Below are 19,426 nucleotides of genomic sequence, written 5' to 3'. Positions count from 1 at the left end.
TTGTAATTTTTAAGATTCTCTAGGAGTGGCAACAAGAATATCTCTTTCAAGTTAGCTAAGGAAAACCATGAAAACTTAGTACACTTGTGTGCTGAGATGGCTTCAAAAGGTTCATGCACAGTATTTGATCATTTTTGTCAATTAGTTACCATGAGCTCCGCTCTACACAGATGTAAAGCTGAAGTGCCCTCTTAGCAGCTAGAAATGTGATACTGATAAAATGTATCTTGAAGTGATTTGAAGACATTAGGAAGCTTGTTCCATCTTCCAAATTTGGATGACTTTGAAAAATCTAACATAGATTCTGATAAAGTACTATTCAATTTTTTTAAAAAAGTTAACTGAATTTCTGGTTGCTTTATTGATACCATCATATTACATGCAAAACCTGATTATAATAATTGATCCGTAAAGCAATGCTTTTTTACCTGTGATTTAAAAAAAACAACCACCCAACAGAGCAAATCATGGGTACAGTACACTTTTATTCATTCATGCAAACAGCTGTAACCTTGAACTCATTTGGGAAACCAGCTTTAATCAATAAAATCCCGGGGTTTTTTTGTAGTGAATTTTTCAATAGTTATAAGGAAGGCATGCTGATTTTCAAAGTGTGATCAGTGTTCAAAATCTAAAACATGAAGTCTTGGGGGTTTATTTTCTTCTTTTGGACCTTGGCCAAAATGATTGTTTATTTAAAGCTTGTCTTTGTTTACTTACACTGTGAGGACCAGAATATATTGGGGAGTCAGTATAGCCTTTTTGCCCCTTTCTTTCAAGAATTAACAGGTTGACATGAATAAGTCACCGACTCTATGTAAGAAAGAGGGAAAGAAATTATCAGTTTGACATTTCACCTAAATAAACAGACCCGCCAGAATGATTGAGGTTACATATTCAAGAGAGAAGTGCATAGCTGACACATAGATGCCATAGAAAATTGTGATGAATTGCCTCGGGGTTTTATTAATTATTATTGTCACAGTGACAAGAGTAGGAAGGATCATGTTGCAGCTCACATCCACTCTGCTAATGTTAATGAAGAGGAGAAAAGAGCCAAGATAAAATAATGGGTTTGATGTTTTTGCTGTATTTTTAAAAAATATCCACAGTCTGAGATATTTGTATCGCTGCATGTCATTGTGTACAAAAGAAAAGAATTTATTTTAATGGGTTTTTTACCTAGATTCTCTATAACTTTAGACAGTCCCTTTACAGAATTAACAAAAATTCTGGAGTGTGTATTTTTATTTGGTGAAACGTTCTACTGTGAGGTGGTCCCCTTATCTATGTTATAGTAGTTTTCTCAACTGGAATACTGCCTGTAATTACAGCAGTTATAGATAGACAATTCAGGGCACAATACATTCTAATTCTATTTCAAGTGTGATCCGAATTATTTTGTGCAAAACCAAAAAAAAAAAAAAAAGGTCAAATTTTGTACTACTGCTGTTCTGCTTCTTGAACTTTGATTTGACAAGCATAATTCTGTCTTTTGAAATAGTGTTATATAATATCCATTCTGCAGATTCATGGTATTTAAATGTCTGTTTAGGTAATCTTGATAGCTACTGCAAGCTTTTAAATGAGTAATACAAACACTTGCACTTATTTTTTTCAACCAAGTCTTGCTAAAATCTTAAAGTGGGAAATGTTAAAATGTTATGTCTGGAAAAAAGTGTTAAAAACATATTAAGAGAAAAATGGTGCTGAATTTTCTGTTAGGTCTTTGATATACAGTCTTGCATCTATTTCCTGGTGCTCGCACACAATGTCAAAATTATTTTCACTGAGTAGAAGCATGAAAAATTCATACAGTAATAAAACTTAAAAAAATATAAAGGAAACTAAATCCTATCTCTTGAATAAGATACTTTATACTAAATGTTGTCAGAAAAGGCTTCATTGTACTAAGGATTCACTTAGTTTATACTAAGTTGTCAGAAAAGGCTTCATTGTACAAAAGATTCCCAATTCTGGAGTCCCTTGTGGAATGGGACACTCAAAAGGGAATGGAGATCAGTACTTTGCCTTTGCAGATGTAAGCGGATCAGCAGAAGGAACAGTCTCTCTTCTGAACAGATGTACTTTGAACCCTGCAATGAAAAAAAAAATTAATTAAATGATCACAGAAATAAATGGCCAGAATCCATGTCCATTTTGGATTTAGCTTTGTAATTGTCCTTCGTGTATTTAGAAGATAAAATGATTACTGAATTAGTCACCTACCATGGGAAATTATTAAATACTCAATTTGGAGTTCCTGAAAGCTATAATTCTTATGCAGCGTCTGGGGTATTGATAGACAGATTTCTTATAGCTTTAACTTAAGATAACTTTAATTGCAATAAAGCAAAGTTTAGTTGAAATATACTTGCTTTATTCCTAGGAAGGATGGTGCATCCTTCACAATCATTGTAACTAGACATTTGATATTTATTCTAGCCAGTAAAATACAGTTCTTAGGATGTCAGCACTTCATGTGATCACACGATTTGCCATAGAAACTATATTTATTATAGACATGTAATTATTTAATTTGTGACCAAAAAAAAGTTTCTTTTATTGAAAAAGACAACTACTGGAACAACTTAGCTGAAGTATTAGGAAAAGAAATCAGATCATTAAAATTAACAGCTTTATTCTATTAAATTTTGTGTCTTTGTCTCTCTCATCTATTTTCTGCTTGAAGTATGAGATAAACTCTTATTTATAGATTCAGTCTCTTACTGGTTCCTTTTATTGATTATAGTAGGATTATTATTTTGATTGGGGCAAGTAGATCAAATCACAGATCTTGTATTGACTTTACTCCATTTGGTCTATAAATAAAATCAGTAGAAAGAGTGAAATGTCAATGATCAGACATTTGCTGTTTCAGACACAGACTAGAATTCAGTTCTACTCTTGCACTAAATATGTTTGCTTCAATTTACCTGCGTGTCACCATGATCATACCTACTAAAGCTGCTACCTGCCAATTTAGAGAACTTCTCTAAATTTTTCCTATTGGTATCAGAACATTTTCTTCAGCAGATGCCCAAAAACCCCAACAAAACAACCCTTTCTCCTTTGTTCTTCTCATAATTTGAGTCATTGTCAGTTTTCCCTTCTAATCTTGTTCACTGTTAGAAATGTAATGTATTTGTAAGCTTTGTAATGTTTTTAATTTCAACAAGAAGGAGAGGGAGAGAACTAACTGTACTGATGTACCAGTGGTTTTATGACATGGGCATTGTATAGAAAACCAAAGAAATTAAATTAACACCTCTAAAGAAAATCATCACCAGCTGGTCTATTTCTTATTTTATGATAATTTGTCTCCTTGGTGATGTGCTAGAATTATTCTGAATTTATCTGTTCTAACCATGACAGAAAGAGAGACAGTGCAATTCTCATTCCTGTTAGGAGGGCAGTTAAGAGACATCACTTCTTGACATGTACAGAACTGTAGCTTTTAAACAGGGAAGGGGCAGAAGGGGAAGACCCCCCACAATTTTAATGGTTTGGGCTTTAAATGGTTTGAGCAGCCCAACAGGAAACTTTGGGAATGGTTCTGTTCACAACGACTTCATGTTCTACATAGGTTTCACTTAAGAAGTCTCGTACATGTTTTGCTTGTAGTCACATTAAAAGTCAGAGGAAGGCCAAGGAACAGGTTTTTTAGTGTCAGTTTATATTTTTTTCTATAAAAACAGCACCCCCATAGACTATCCCATAGTCCCATAGTTAGCAACTATTTTCTAATCTTAATTTCTTTCTCAGTGCCAAAGCCTATTTGATATAATCTGCAAACCCTGGATAGTGGACTGATCTCTCTTTTTCTCTTTTTCATTTTAATGGAAAATCCTTAAGGTTATGTTGACAAATGAGATTATCAATGCATTGCGCCCATGGCTAAGTGTCTTGTTACCTCTTCCTATTTGCAACACAGTGCTGAACATTTTACTCTGAAAGCCAACTAAAAATATAGTATCACTTACCAGACAAAAAAAAAGCAACAAACAGGTAAGGCATTGATTAACAAATGCATATCAAACAGCTAATTAAGGAAATGAGACTTTTATTTAAAGACATTTGTTTTAACCTTTATTTATATATTAAAAAAAAAGAATTTTAGTCACCTTCAGCTTTATTGAAGAAATGGCAGTGCTTGGTAAAAATGCCAGATTGCTTTTTTTAAAGGAAAAGAAAAGACAGCCTTGTGAATCAATAAAATACGTTATATAGTGGTAGTATATTTACAAGTAAATAACATTGTAGGGTGAGTTTATAACCTGTTGCTGGTGAAAAATGGAGTTTTCCAAACTTATAAGCCACTGAGACAATACAACATGTAGGGTTTATTTCTTTTGGAAAGAATGCTTCTGGATATCCCATAAAATTGCTCTTTACTATTGACTCTTCATCAACTCTGTCATGTCAAAGTAAATTACTGACTTTCCTACAATTCTGAATGAAGTGGTATTGCAAAAACCAACAACTCTTCATGCTGAGCTGTAGGTTTAAGCCTTACACATAGTTTATTTTGTGATCTTCTAAGGGAAAATGTGTAATGGTAATTTTGTTTTCGTGTCAAGGTTCTGTTTTCACTTCCTGTCATGTAGTGTGAAAAATAAATTATAATATATTTTAAACGGTTTTTTTAATCATTTGCCTGTCAGATAAAATCTTACCCCCCTGATCATTAGTGAAATTTTATCTGTTGACTTAACTGACACAGCGGTTTTCATTTTTCTTGTGCTTGATTATTATATAATATAAATAGAGTAAACTATTTTTATGACTGGATAGAAATACTTTGCAATCAAAATTTAGTCTTTACAATTGTTGCAAAAGTATCATTACCTGCAGTAAGTAGTGAAATGACACTGAGTTCAAAGTATAGTGTAAAAACTAATGATTAAGGAGCTCATAATACTGTTACATGCGTGTCTTCATTGTTATAAGGACTTTATAGGTTTGATAAGTGCTAAATAGTTTTACTGCAAGTAGGTCACAAAGATGGTACAATACAGTTGTTACATAATGATGGGGGACAGTTTCTTCTCTGTCTTCCCCTCATGACCTTGAGCAATATAAAGATATGATGTAGATCATTATTTAAGTAGCAGGACTGATGAAGGAGTGGTATTTTTAAATTGGTGGCTTCCATAAATCATAAATTAAAATGAAAGTATAGGAATGGGTTTTTAAATTTTCAGGCATGGATAAGTGCAGCTCAGGCAAGTCTTAATGAGTGATTTTGTAGTCCTAAGGTATACTTACTATGGTGACAATTTCTTAACTAAGAGTGAGCATAATGCAAACATATATTTCATTTGGTGGAACTGTATTGAATCATTACTAAATAAATTGTCACTTACTTAAATTTCAACATTTCTAGAGTGATCAGGAGTTCCCTTGCACTTTTTTTGGCAATAATAGTGTTGTGTGTAGCCCTCCAGTTGAAGGAAATCAGACCCAGGGTTTCAGCCTGGTCAGCCTGGTTTTTTGCAAGTTCAGTTTCTGATCAGGGAGTCTGATGAGTTCAACAGCTGTGAAAATTTTACATTTGCAATTATCAAAAGAGTCTCTAATTTTCATGATGCAGCTTTGCCTTTAATGAGCTGAACGGTATCTCAGGAGGTCTGCATAACTGCCTGTGCATTATGAGAGTGCAACCAGAACACACACATACACACACACACGAACTGTGTGTGATGAATGCATCTAATTCTGAGCTGTAGCTTTTGAGTGACTTGTAGGAATTTCACCATAGAAATGGAGGATATAGAATATATTCCAGTTCCCACTTTTTTTTTTTTTTCATATAGAAAATCTGTTTAAATTAGAACTTACTGCTAAAACTAAAGTTGATCCTTTCACCTTCAACTTTTAAGTAGAATTTTAATCAAGCTAAAAGCTATATTTATAATTGCACTAAAAAGTTAAATCTTTTATAATTTTCCCTCACTATTTCTAAACATGTAGTTTCTTAGCTATATGAAAATACACAGGGGTGGTTTCTGTGAAAAGCCTCTCTTGTGTCCAATAGAGTCAATGCCATGGGCTCCAGGACAGACCCACTGCTGTCTCAAGCTGAGCCAATCAGAGAGGGTCATAACACTTCTGGGATAAAATATTTAAGAAGGAAAAAGTAGAAAGTTATTAGGCAGATGTAGCTGTGCTCAGAGAAGAGTAGGATTATGTGAGAGGAGCAAAGATGCAGACACCAAAGTCAGTGAATAAGGAGGGGGAGGAGGTGCTCCAGGCACTGGAGCTGAGCTTCCCCTGAAGCCCATGGTGAAGCCCATGGTGAAGCCCATGGTGAAGTAGCCCTTGGAGGCCAACAGAGGTAAATGTAAAATGAAATGTTATGAGTGAGCAGGCTCTTCAAGACTTCAAGAAAACGTGGACTAGTAAGCTCCAGACTGACTGAAAGCTGTACATCTGCTGCACCTTAAGTTGCTTTATTAAGCTTGAATGAAACTTAAATTCAACTGTTGGAAAGACATTGGTCAAAAAATACAAAATCAGAACAAAGCAAAGTGAGCAAAAGACTTTATTTTTTGTTTGGTTTTTGTAAAACTGCTGATTAATTCACTAGGAATGGACAAAAAAATTAGATTTATATAAGGGAAATTTATTTTCAGGCCTTGGATCACCAAATGTCATTGTTTAGGAATGGCACTCCTCGATTATTTATTATTTATTGATCTCTCTGCCATCAAAGGTCCAAACCAGACAAGGCATTCCTGCCCCTCCTCCAGCAAGAGACACAAAAGGTGGAGATTACAGATTGAGATAAAACCAATTTACTGTAAACCACAATGGGATCAGAAAGTGATAAATGATACTATAATAATGAGAGTATAGAAACAAGAGTGATTTACATGCAAAAATTACTCACTGGCCAACCTGACATGACCCTGAGACAATGAACAAGGGATATACAGACCCTCTGCACCCACACTTTCTTCTTTCTAACCATAATTCATGCCCATGTTCTTCTGGGGAGTGAGAATGCCCCTGGATGTGATCTGAAGTCCTATAGAGTGTAGAGTGCTAAAGAATAACACCAAGGCGTACCCACACAGCTCCTGGCAGTGTCCCCTCACAGCTTCTGTGAAAAAACTAACTCTATCCTAGCCAAAAAACAGGACACTAAGGAGTAACAAGGAGCAGTTGGACACACCAGCTATTTTGGTCATAGCAAGTAAAGGCATGTTGATAGAAATCCCCATCTGCTAGAAAAAGGAGCGGCATAGATATATTGGTAAATTACAGGGAACCTGTATTTCAACCAAGTTGACAGCTGCAGTGTAGTAGGATGATTATTTATTTTCCAGTGTTTGAAGGTGCTAGAGCTTATTCAAAAAAAGCTACAAGAATTAACTTTAGTATGTGACAGTTATAGGTTTTTTTAATTGCTTCTGTTTCAGAAATTACTAGGTTTTAATCTGATTTTTGAAGCAAGTAGGGTGGTTAAAGTACTTGTTTAGTGAGAAGCACTAGACAATTTAAGTTTTAAATGAAATCTAGCAGCTGGCCGTGGCTTACTGAACTACTAGAACAATACTGTGTAAGATTTGTTAAGCATTTTGAGGAAACACAATGCCATCTGTTAGAGCGTTCTCTAGGCAGGTTTTGGATAATGGCTTCTCCTTGTGTGGCTGCCCTGAATGGCCTTTTGAGCCCAAGCCATCTGTTGTCAACATGACCATATTTTCTTATTCAATCATATTCCAATACTTTAGTCAATTCATTGGTAAATTAGGGAAAAAAGAGTTTGAAGTAGCTTCTTGCAAGAGTTACGTGGTTGAACTTCAAAACTTTCCTGACCTGCCCTTGTTTGTCTCTTTTTTTCTTTTCCATTTCTCTGGCTTTCAGTTATTCATCTCTACTACATTACAATTGTCATGTAATTTTATATCTGTTGTTTGTAACAGATAAGTTTTGCTATTTCTGCTGAAGGACTTGCTCAAAGATTATGATGGACTCATTATACTAAAAGTAATTTTCAAACCTTTTAAAAGCCGGGATTAAATTGTATGGAAATATATAATACTTTTGTGCTGTTGAAATACATATTCTTTTTTGTCTTGGTATTTTAATTTCAGCTGTATTTTCTACTCAAATCTATATTTTCTGTCACGTCTGTGATCTTATTTATAAGGCAATATCTGAATACTTTTGTACACCTATATAAACAGTGCCTTTGTATCTCATTTTTAGGGTTCCAACTTAATACTTTTTATTAATGTCATTCTACATTGGTAGAAGGACATTAATTCTACCAATGTAGAATGTAGAATTAATTATACCATATCAGGGGTAAAAAAGAACTAAAAACCATTCTGTATCCTCTAATTAATAAATTAATTCTAAATTTTTAGTGTATTCAAATTCATGTAGACTAAAATTATTAAAATAAGCAAGTGTGACTTTATGTGAATTTTGAAGTAAATCAATTTGGCTTGCTCTTTTCTGACTGTGTCAAATTTTTAAAAATAAAATCTACTGCAGATGACAGTGTATGAATAGATACTGTTTATAAACAACTTAATCATGATGCTACCTTGCTGTTCTTTGCTGTAAGACACTATATGAAAACAGAGAAGAGCTTATGTGCAGCACCTAAGAAATCTCCTAATAAATGTCCTTGCAAATAAGAACAAAGGTCTCTTGCAGTATATGTATTTTGATCATTAAAATTATTCACAAATCAATTATTTAATTTTGATCTGAGTTAAATAAAAAAAATTTGTAAGCTTGAAATTATCTTCAAGGTGGGGGTAACTGACATTTTAGAGAAAATGCAGTGAAATTTCTGGTGGAAAATTTCATTCAGCTAATTCTCCCTGTGAATATATTTGTGGATTGAAACTGTCCTCTATAATCTCTCTTTTATTCCATTACTTCTAACTTTCTGAATTCAAATAACTGCAGTGTATTCAGTTCTTTTATACAATGATAAAATATACATTTTCTCCAAATATTGTCAAGTCATCAAATATATGCTTCCTTTTTTCTTTTTCAGTGATGACATTATTCTGTGCTACATAAAACAAATAATTTATAGTACACTTGATAAAGAATAATTTAAATGTTTTGTTTTCATTTTTAAACCATCTTATTTAAAGACCAAAATTTTGTTTGATATTTCTTTTAGATATCTAGAACTGTTAGATACTTTAAAATGGAAACCTTTAAAAAATAAAATGTGAATAAATGTAAATATAAGGAGCTTAATGAATAACCAAATTGACACTATTACATTAATCAGTGCATGTAATACCTTTTTTAATTGAAACAGTGTCATTGCATTTCTGTTTGACTTCTTGACTGGAAAGAGGTTAATATTTACATATATAACCTTTTATTTTCACTATAATAGAGAGACAAAGCTGCAATCTTGTTCAATTTAGAAACTTCATAGAATCCTAGAATGATTTGGTTTGGAAGGCATTTTAAACATCATCCATTTCCAACCCTCTCCCACAAGATCAGGTTTCCCAAAATGCCATCCAGCCTGGCCATGAACAGTGGCACCCATAACATTTGTGGCACCCATAGCTTCTCTGGGCAACCTTTTCCAGGGCCTCAACACCCTCTAAGGAGATTTCCTTCCTGACATCTAATCTAATCTCGTCTTTTAGTATAAAAACATTTCCCCTTGTCTTACCTCTATCTATCTGGGTAAAGTGTTGTCTTTCCTCTTTTTTATAAGCCTTCTTTAGGTACTGGAATGCCACAATGAGGTCTCCAAGGAACCTGCCTTCCCCAGGCCTTTGCTCTCTCAGACTGTCATTGTAGGAGGAATGTTCCAGTCTGCTGATTATCTTTGTGACCCTCTTCTGTGCCACAGCTTGTCACTCAGCTCTAGAAAAGCTGCCATTTTTTACAGTATCTTTCTACAGGGAATTTTAGCGTCTTTTGTCTAGCCTCCAGGGAGTATTTCTCAAGGCCTTCTTGAACGTCGTTCTTGCAATTTTTGCTTACATTTGAAAAGTATTCAGGACAAATTATGGAGGGAATGACTCCTGGGTTGTCCATTTTTATTCTAAGTCTGGTGTTACCACTGGGAGAATGAGTAAATGTCTAGAGACACTGCCATAACTTGTTAAATTTTAAATTGTAGGTTTTAGAACCTGAAGCATGAACACCCAATATTTTTTCTAATAGCGTAATGGCCATTGAAGAAAGATATGCAGTGTAACCCATTTGTATATAATAATACTTGTTGTGGCCCGCATCTGACTGCCAGTGATGTCTCTGACCTGGCTAGCAGCAGAGCAGCCGGAGACGGGCCGGCCACAACACCCTGAGGGATCTGCGGGGCGCACGGGGAAACGCTCTGGGAGCTCCAGGATGGTGTGCTCGCGTGGAACAGCAGCAAGGAAGGCATGGGTACAAATGAAGTGCCAAAACTGAAGATATTTATTAAACAAATAAAAAGGCACAAACGAGTGAAAAACAAGACATAAAGATGCTACTTCAAAGGACCCTGAAGTAGGGCTGACACGCATACACGTGGTCTCTCATAGAATGTTCTAGAAACCTTCTGGCCAATCACAGGCTGTTGATCTGCATGGCCACTCCCATTTAGTCCCAGTGTCTTTTGCTCCTCCCCATAAGCTGCCTGGATGTCACCAGTTGTGGCTTCTTGCTTCTTGAGGCTTGATGTTGGTTGTCCATAGTGTGGCTGTGAGGCCAGTGTCCAGCCAGTCTGCTCCAGGACAAGCTCTCGCAGATACTTTGTTTTGAAGTCATGGCCTTCAAAGCATCACATAATTCACATAGGTCTGAGTAGTTCGTTAGTGCATTTTCAGATTCCAAATGCATCTAAAGCAGAAGATGGAGCATATCTGGAGTAGGACTGATATTATAGCAAGGGAGTTTTCAAATAGCTTGTATTGCTGCATGAAACATCTGTTTAACCAGCCCTTCCTCCTGCCTAATACTGTTCCTTGATTAGGCACTTCCCATATGCTGAACTAAATTAGGATGTTAGTGTATGTGGTAATTGTTTATTATTATGATAATAATATTTTAAAATCTGATTTATGTTTATAGTTATTGCCAGTCTTTCTTCTTACTATTGCATTAGAATCAGAGCATATGAAACATTTTCAAGGATTTCTGAATTTCCAGTGGCATATATCAAGTAAAACAATAAAGATGACCTCCAAAGCTGTGGAAACTGTAGTCTTTATGATCCCAACTGAGAAAATACAAGAAATCTTGTTGATTCATTCTCGGTCAGTGAATAAAGAATAGATTTTATATTTATCAAATAGAAATTTGAATCACTAGTCTTAACCCTAGAGGTTGTATACAGAATGTAAATCTGTCAATCACGTTAATGAACTCACAGCTACTCTTCAATTATTTCTGCAAAAAGACTTGAGAATGTGTAATTTTTGCAGTATAATAGCATGACATGTTGAGAAGTTCCAGAGTTAAGTCATATCCACTGAGAGTGCTCTGTCTGTGTACTAAAGACCTGTGTGGTGATTGAAGCATCTTTGATGTTCTCAAACCTGCTATTAGGAAAAGAAGCAAAAAACCCCAAACCTGACTAGAATATTTCCTAATTTTTCTCCCGGTCCTGTGACTTCAAATACTTTTTTGATGTTAGTCTCATGGAATATTCACCGTTTCCTCTAGCTGATGTTTCCTTGAAGAACTGGGATGCATAATGAGGGACTGTCTATGTAAAGTAATGTCTTACTTTGATATTAGCCAGGATTATATCCTCTTTAATTATTTTTTTTTAAACAGAGAGGATATACTGAGAATGTACTAAGAATATATTGGGAGGTACTGGTACTAAATTTATTTGACATAATTACAAGGTTATACATGTTTAGTTGATATTTGCATTTCAGAGGAACATTGTCATTTATTTTACATTTACTTTTACATTTACTTTACATTTATATATAAGTTTTGCAAGCTTTAAATAGAATATTACTTTCCATTTTCATTGACACCATTGTTTTGAAATTTTTAAATTCTGAAATGTAAATTGAAATGATAGTAAAAATACATTCAGTCTGTGAATGAGCTTTGAATATAAGAGAAATAATCAAGTTTTATGTGAAAAATATGGAAAATAAAAACAGAACAAAGATTGAAAAAGCATGAAGCACCTTTTAACACCCTAGGTAAATGAAACTTTATGCAGTGCAGAAAGAGTACAAACTAGACATGGGTCTTTCAAGAGCACACAAAAGTTTTTTTCTTCAAAATAAACCAGTGAAATACTGGGCATGTGACTGGATGCATAGAAATGATGTATCCAGAAATGCTTGTAGACGCTGCAAGATTTAAATGTATTTTGAAAGTGAGATACTCAAATCAATGATACTTGCTCCTCACATGTGTCTCAGTAGCAGTGGACAATACTTTATAGTGGTGGATGAAGTGGAAACCTGGCAAGATTGTAACAGAGGAAGATAAAAGATCTCTGACAGGAATTTGTTTGAGCACCTTTTCAGTCTGAATGATAAATGTTAGAGGTAAAATGCATCTTAATACCTAATTTTTAGTTAAATTCCATAATACTGGCAGGTAAAGGTATTAAGCATACTAATATGTAAAAGTATATAATTAAGTAAGCTGAAGTCCCTGGTGGCTCTGAACAAGTAGAGACAATAAATTGGTTTACTGATTTGAGAGATTTATTCTTTTTTATTTTTTTTGCTCCATCTGGAAAGATAAAATCAGGCAGGTTTGTTTTACAGGGAATTGGATTTATTTTGTCATGACAGCATGTCATGCAAACACCATCTGTTAAAAGTACACTTGACAGTTCACTGGGGAAACTAGGAGCTAAAATCTGTGCCATGTCTAACAAGGCCTGTAGACATCCAGGAGGAAGTGTTGAGTTCCAGACACAGGATGCCTGTCCTAATCAGAGAGATAGTATTTCTCTGGATAAGCAAGAGCCTAAACCACCCTGCCCTGATATTGGTGTGAGAGTGTGTTGACACCTTGTGAGAGTAAAGTAGTGGCCGAGAAGAAAACTTTGCAAAGGTTGTCATCCATTTGAGAAGATCATTTCATTCTGTGCTATAACTACGGTTTCATTGGGTATTTACTGATGTCCCAAAGTACTTAAGCATTTTGTATATACATAGACCTGTACAAGGAGATGGCTTCACTCCAATGTGATATGTGATGTCCTTAAAACACAGTAGCAAAGGTAGCATTCTCCACCTTTTATAACAGTTGTTACCACAAGGTTCATGTTTAGTAAAGTTAGTAAGTTGAGTAACCATATCAGTTGTTTTGCTTATGTTTGTGTTTTGGTGATTCGTAGTCAGAACTGAATCTCATGTCCGCTAACATAGCTACAGTTCTCTGCTAAAAGTAGTAAATATTTGACTTTTTCTTTTTTTTTTTTTTTTTTGAAACAGTGGAAGAAATATTAGGGGGGAGGGAATTTATTTTAAGAAACGTCAGTGTAGAAGGGCTGCTTTTGTAGCAAGACCAGGTTTTTCACTATAACTGCATTTCAGTGCTGACACTTTTCAAGCAACTACAAGATTAAACTTTCAGAATAAAATATATGAATACTCACTAGTATATGCTTTCTCTGAAAGCCTTTATTCACACCCAAAAAGCTTTATCAATCTAAGTAATATTAGTGAAATTAGCAGGATTGAGCTCTGGTGTAGAGTTGGTGAATTCGACATGCTATGCATGGACAAAAGTCCAGATGAACTGAATTTTTACTCATGTTTGGCTTTTGTATTTAGAAGGAAATACTTTTTTAATGGAGACCTTATATTTTCAGTTGTGTCTTCAAAGAAATTTTTGATATTATCATAATCTTTCTTGATGTAGTGTACAGAACTAGTATGCAGGGCAATGAGTAGTGTTAAAAAGATATGGATAAAAAAGAGATGATTCCTGTATTCCTAAAACATTTTAGATTAAAAAAAAATGCTTGTGTTGAAATATACTGTAATCATTACAGCTTCTCTGCTTCTCTACAGTAGACCTGACCTGTGCTCAGGTCAAGAACTATGGTCCATAATAGTGCATTGTCTCAGTTGTATTTTTATAGTGCTGCAATACAGTTTTTTAGCTCATTAAATCTTCTCTTGTAAATCTTTGAATTTCTATATAAATGAATTGTCCCTGAAGCTGCCAAATCAGACATGAAGATTTATAGCTCTTAAAATCTGATTGTATGTATCCTATTTGTCACCACTCCTTTTGTTGCTATATTAAATTTGAAAGCATATCACTGTGTGGGAAAACCAGCTGCTTTTTACATCTAAGCTCTCATCACCTTTCAGCTATAATGCTGTCATCTGTAATCCACTCAGATTTATGTAATTTTTTTTGTGCAGCTAAAACATTCCAATTAACTTTGTTTTGTTTTGTTTTAAATTCTGGAAGAATGCTCTGTTCTTTTCTTAGAAATTTCCCAAAAATATTTTAAGATGGAAAATATGATCCACAAATTTCTGCTAGTTCTGATTTTTGTGGAAGAAACAGAAAGACTGGAGGCATATAAATGTTGAGGGTTGGCCCCAGCTGGGTCCCAGGCGCCCACCAAGGCCTCTCCATCACCCCCCTCCACAACTGGATGGGGGAGAGAAAACACAACCAAGAGTTCATTAATTGAGATAAGAACTGGGAAAGATCACTCACCAAATGCTATCATGGGCAAAACAGACTGGAATTAGGGATAGTGCATTTATACTAAAAAAAACATAGGAGAGTAATGTGAAGTAAAGCCCTTATAAAGACCCTCTCCCACTCTTCCCTTCTTCCCAGCTCTACCTTCTCCCCCAGATGTGCAGGGTGATGGAAATGGGATTATGTTCACTTAATTCATCACACATTGTTGCTGCTGCTCAGGGAGGAAGCAGCTCCAGCATGTTGTTCTTCTCATGGGAGAAAATTCTCCATTAACTCCTCCAATGTGAATCCATCCCATGGGCAGCAGTCCTCCCCAAACTGCTGCAGTATGGGGTGCAGGCCTGCAAAGACAGACTGCTGCAGTGTAGGTCCTTTACAGGGACACCAGTCCCACCTGCTCCAGCATGGGCTCCTTTCTCCACAGGTTTGCAGGATCCTTCATCTGCATCCCTGTGGTTCTCCATGGGCAGCAGGAGCACAGCTGCCTCACCATGGGCTGCAGGGGAATCTTGGCTCCAGTGCCAGGAGCACCGCTTCCCCATCCTTCTGCACTGGTCCTGGTGTCTGCAGAGCTTTTCCTTTCACACATTCTAGCCCTGCTTTTCTCTGGCTGCAATTTCAACTGCACAATCACTTTTTTAGTCAATTCTCCCGTAGATGTTATCACCATTTCTAATTGGCTCAGCCTTGGCAATCAGCAGGTCCATTTTGGAGCTGCCAGAGATTGGCTCTGCTGGACATGGAGGAATCTTCTGGCAGCTTCTCATAGAAGCCACCCCTGTAGTTTCCCCCCCTCCTCCCCTCGTCCCCGCTGCCAAAGTCTGGCAATGCAAACCCACCACAGACTTTATGTCAGTTCTTCCCTTTTTCAGCTGGAAACATCATACGTCTGTATGTGCAGGATAAAAAGCACATGTGTGTTCAGGTTTTCTGAATATTCGGTCTTCTGCTTTATATAATTTGTTCATGATAAATAACTTCTAACTTCACATTTTCCTTAATTACCATTTCAGGAGTGTAGTAGGAAAAAGGGGGACACAATGTTCAAATTGTTTTGAATTTTGAGAGTACCATAAGTCTGGATATCTATATACATAGTAATATTAATTATCTGAGAGTCTGGATGAAGAAAAAATGGAGGGAAAAAAGAGTGGAACAGTATAAGATACCTTGTCTTTCTCTTCTTAGCTGAAAACAAAAAATAGAGATTTGAGCCTCATTTGCATGAACACATATTCAGCTGGATAAAAATGCATTATTCAATGTCGTATCTTGTATATTTTTTGAGATTAACTTTATCTTCAGCTGAGGTAGTGATTGGTCAAAAGTTGGGCTCAATGATCTTAGATGTCTTTTCCAATCTAAATGATTTTGGGATTCATAACAATATTCCTGCTATACAATTCTACAGTATCACAGTTGGGTTCTTGCCTTTTGTTTATTTTAAATCTTATTATGGAAAGATTTTATTATGAAGATTTTATTTTCTCTTATATTTCTTAACCTTACAGTGATGTGTTGTGAAGATTTCAGAGGGTGGTTTCATGAAATTTTTCTTTTTCCTGTCTGAGGAAAACTTTGAATTCTAGTGTATTCATAAAAAGAATGACTGTTGGAAATCAATCATTTCCCACAGAAGAAATCCTTTTTTTTTTTTCCATAACAAATGAAAATAAATAATACATAAATAAATCAATTATGTGAGGATTCTTTTTGGTAACAATTTTCACTGGTTCAAGAAAAAATGTCAAAATAAAGTTGCATTCAGGCAATGGAAGTTTATGTATGGGAAATGTAAAGAATCATCTTTGGAGCTGGATGTCTAATGTGTTTTTTCTTTACTTTACAGTGACCCAGGGTGGGGATGCAATTGCATCTGATACATGTCCTGATCCTGGAATTCCTGAAAATGGGAAGAGGGTAGGCTCTGACTTCAGGTAGGTCCATTTCAAGCTTTTTACTATGAGGATAGTAAAACATTGAAGTTTGTGAAAGAATTTGTAGAATCTCCATGCAGGAAGGCATTCAGAACTCAGCCGAGCAGGTCTCTGTGCCCTCTCTTCCAACTGGGTTTGCTTCAAATGGAGTAGATGGTGTGCTCTTCCAATCTTCTTTATTCTGTGAATCATAAATGAATCTATACATTTCATACAGCTTTTATGTGTTCATGATACACGGTTGGCCAAACACACTCTCATCTAATTGTGGTCCAAATCAGTGGCATATGAACAATTGTTAAGAAACAGCAGCAGGTTCAAGAGCACTGATAAGCTCTGAGTGGGTAAGGAAGAAAATTGCTTCTTTTCACCTCTAGGGGGTATACTGTAAATTGAAAGAGAAAGCAAACTAAAGGAGTTTTGGTGAAACTGGCTCAAAGATCCGAAGCGTGAGTCCAAAGATCTCAACCACAAATTTCCCAGCAATGCATAAAAATGCAAAGAGGGAAAACCCAAAAGAACCTTAAAGCTCAAGGTACATTTTAAGATATCCAAGGGAGTCTAATGCCAAAGACCTTTGCAAACCACAGTTAACTGTTTTGAGCATAGATTCTTAGGATTGAATGTGAGTTAAGGGTATCTTAAATGCCTGGGGCTTACTTACGAGCATTGCTTGTGCTTCCTGAACTGACAGAGTAAGGCTGTTCCCCTACCTCTTTCATCCCAGCCTCTTATAATATTTTCATTTCACCAAGTGTATCTTACTGTTCATGAGGATAAACAAATGCATAAGGTGCTCAACAAGCAATATCATATAACATAAACAAAACATGTTCTGTACTTTGATCATATTAATTGTGTGCATGTTTTGGGCCTCCAGTTCTGAATATTATTTGAGAGAAATGATAACAGTTTGTTTTCCACCTAAACATTACTTATTATCTGACAAACTCATTATGCAACAGCAAATGTTTTTTGTGTACTTTAAAGTTTGTTGCTATCTATTTAAAACATATCTATCTTAACTTAACTGTCTAAATCAAGAAGGATATTTAATATAGAAATTTTGACTGGAATTTGGTTTTTGTTTCTCTGAAATGACAAATCAAGCTCTTCCACAGGAGAAGGGGAAATAATATTTCCTGCTGCTTGCATTTCTCCAATGTAATAAAAGTATTCTGAAGAGTAAAGAAAGGCAATGTTTGTTTTGTTGTTTTTTTTTCTTTTTTAAATGGCAAGTATAAACACCAGAAGGAGCTATTGTTCTTGTCAGGAGAATGACAACTGTGAATATTAATCTGAACTAAAACATGTGAAAATGCACATTATTCAAAATCTTTTCCAGTCTACTGAAAGACATGTTATAAGTGGGATTGATGGAAAGGCAGAGGGTTTATTTTCCAGACAGCCTGAGACCCAACTGATTCAGTGATGACAAGTTCTTTGAAAAGGGTTTCACCATTTTCAGCATAATAATGGCATTCATTCTAATATAATAGAGCAAACAAAGAGGTACTGAAATCTTAACCTTTTCTTTCTCTCCTCCTGCTGTGCTTCTACTGTGTTCATTTCAGGAAGTACGGAGATAATTTTCAGTGATTTTAATTTATTTAGATACATTTTAGGTAGATATTTAGATACATTGGATAGATATTTAAATATTTAGATAGATATTTAGATACATTTTTGGGGAGAAATGACAATTCAGACTTGGCTAGAGTAACGAGAATGCAATCAATACAACTTTGAGGTCAATATCACATTTTATATTTATGTGAGATTGCAAACCAGCAGATTGTTTAAATGAAATCTGAAATGTATCTAAATAATACTGTTTCAGCTCTGCTTAAATATCATATGATATGTGTAGTAATGTGAAAATGCAGTCATTTCCCACAATTTCACCAACGCTTGTAAAACAAATGGCTTTTAAATTTCCAAAATAGATTTTGAAAATTAAATTAGATTTTTCATATTAGTATTTTCTTTTTTTAAATATATTCTTCCAGTCAAATTCTAGCCTTCTTTACAAATCCACAAATTATTTTTGGATACAGTTCAAATTTAAAATAGAAAAAGAAAAATGAGGAAGCAAATTTCTTCCTTTTGTTCAAAGTTTACAGAGAGAAGTACCAAAGCAAAACATAAGACTTATGGTGCTCACAGATTTGCTCAGTGACTATGGAGGTAGAGATGAGAAAAAAAAAAAAAAAACCAAAACAAAAAACCAGCAAAACTCCCCAAACTCAATTAAAACCTTTCATTCTTAACTAGTGGATATGAAATGAACTAGGAATTTTCTTTTAAATCACATATCAAATAAGCTATAAGACATCTTCAAAAGGATGTCCCCTTTTTAAATGGGAAACTGTCAAGATTAATCAATGGAGAGACTCAGCAATTTCAATGTGAGAACAGTTTGATTGTAGACTGTGATCCAGATGCATCCCCTCTCCTGAGATGCTTCTTTAGATCCATAAGAGCTTTGGAGTACTTTGTGCCTTGCTCTTTAATGTGCATTTTTTTGCATTTTTCTTCTTTGTTTTTATTATGTTGTATTTAGCATAATTATTTTGTGTCCTTTAGTTTGTGTTCAGATATTTCAGAAGATTATACTCACTGTGTAAAACATATCAAGTTCACATTAATTGCCCTTAGATCCTTATATACAAACTATTTCCAGAGCTTTAGGAAAAAATACCCCAACCCCCTGAAGTAAATTTGTAGAATAATATTGAAACAAATTGAATCATCATGAGTGTGCAATGTTTTATGTATACATTAATAAAAACTTTAGAAGTATTTCTACAATGATCAAAACCCAATCTAAATATAAAATCCTTACT

At 35.0% G+C, this 19,426-nt stretch overlaps 1 protein-coding gene across 1 annotated transcript in view; it reads left to right on the top strand.

The window, feature by feature from the left end:
- Positions 1-19,426, top strand: part of CSMD1 (CUB and Sushi multiple domains 1) — a 1,067,119-nt gene that overhangs the window by 720,340 nt on the left and 327,353 nt on the right. Inside the window, exon 8 of the mRNA XM_059468452.1 lies at positions 16,493-16,580. Within this exon, the coding sequence (XP_059324435.1) occupies positions 16,493-16,580 (88 nt within the window). The remainder of the gene's footprint in view (positions 1-16,492; positions 16,581-19,426) is intronic.

The sequence above is a fragment of the Ammospiza nelsoni genome, chromosome 3 (genome assembly GCF_027579445.1).
Source record: "Ammospiza nelsoni isolate bAmmNel1 chromosome 3, bAmmNel1.pri, whole genome shotgun sequence".
In the NCBI taxonomy this organism is placed as follows: Eukaryota; Metazoa; Chordata; class Aves; order Passeriformes; family Passerellidae; genus Ammospiza; species Ammospiza nelsoni.
The sequence above is the reverse complement of the archived record's forward strand: the minus strand, read 5'-3'. Positions and strand labels throughout refer to the sequence as shown.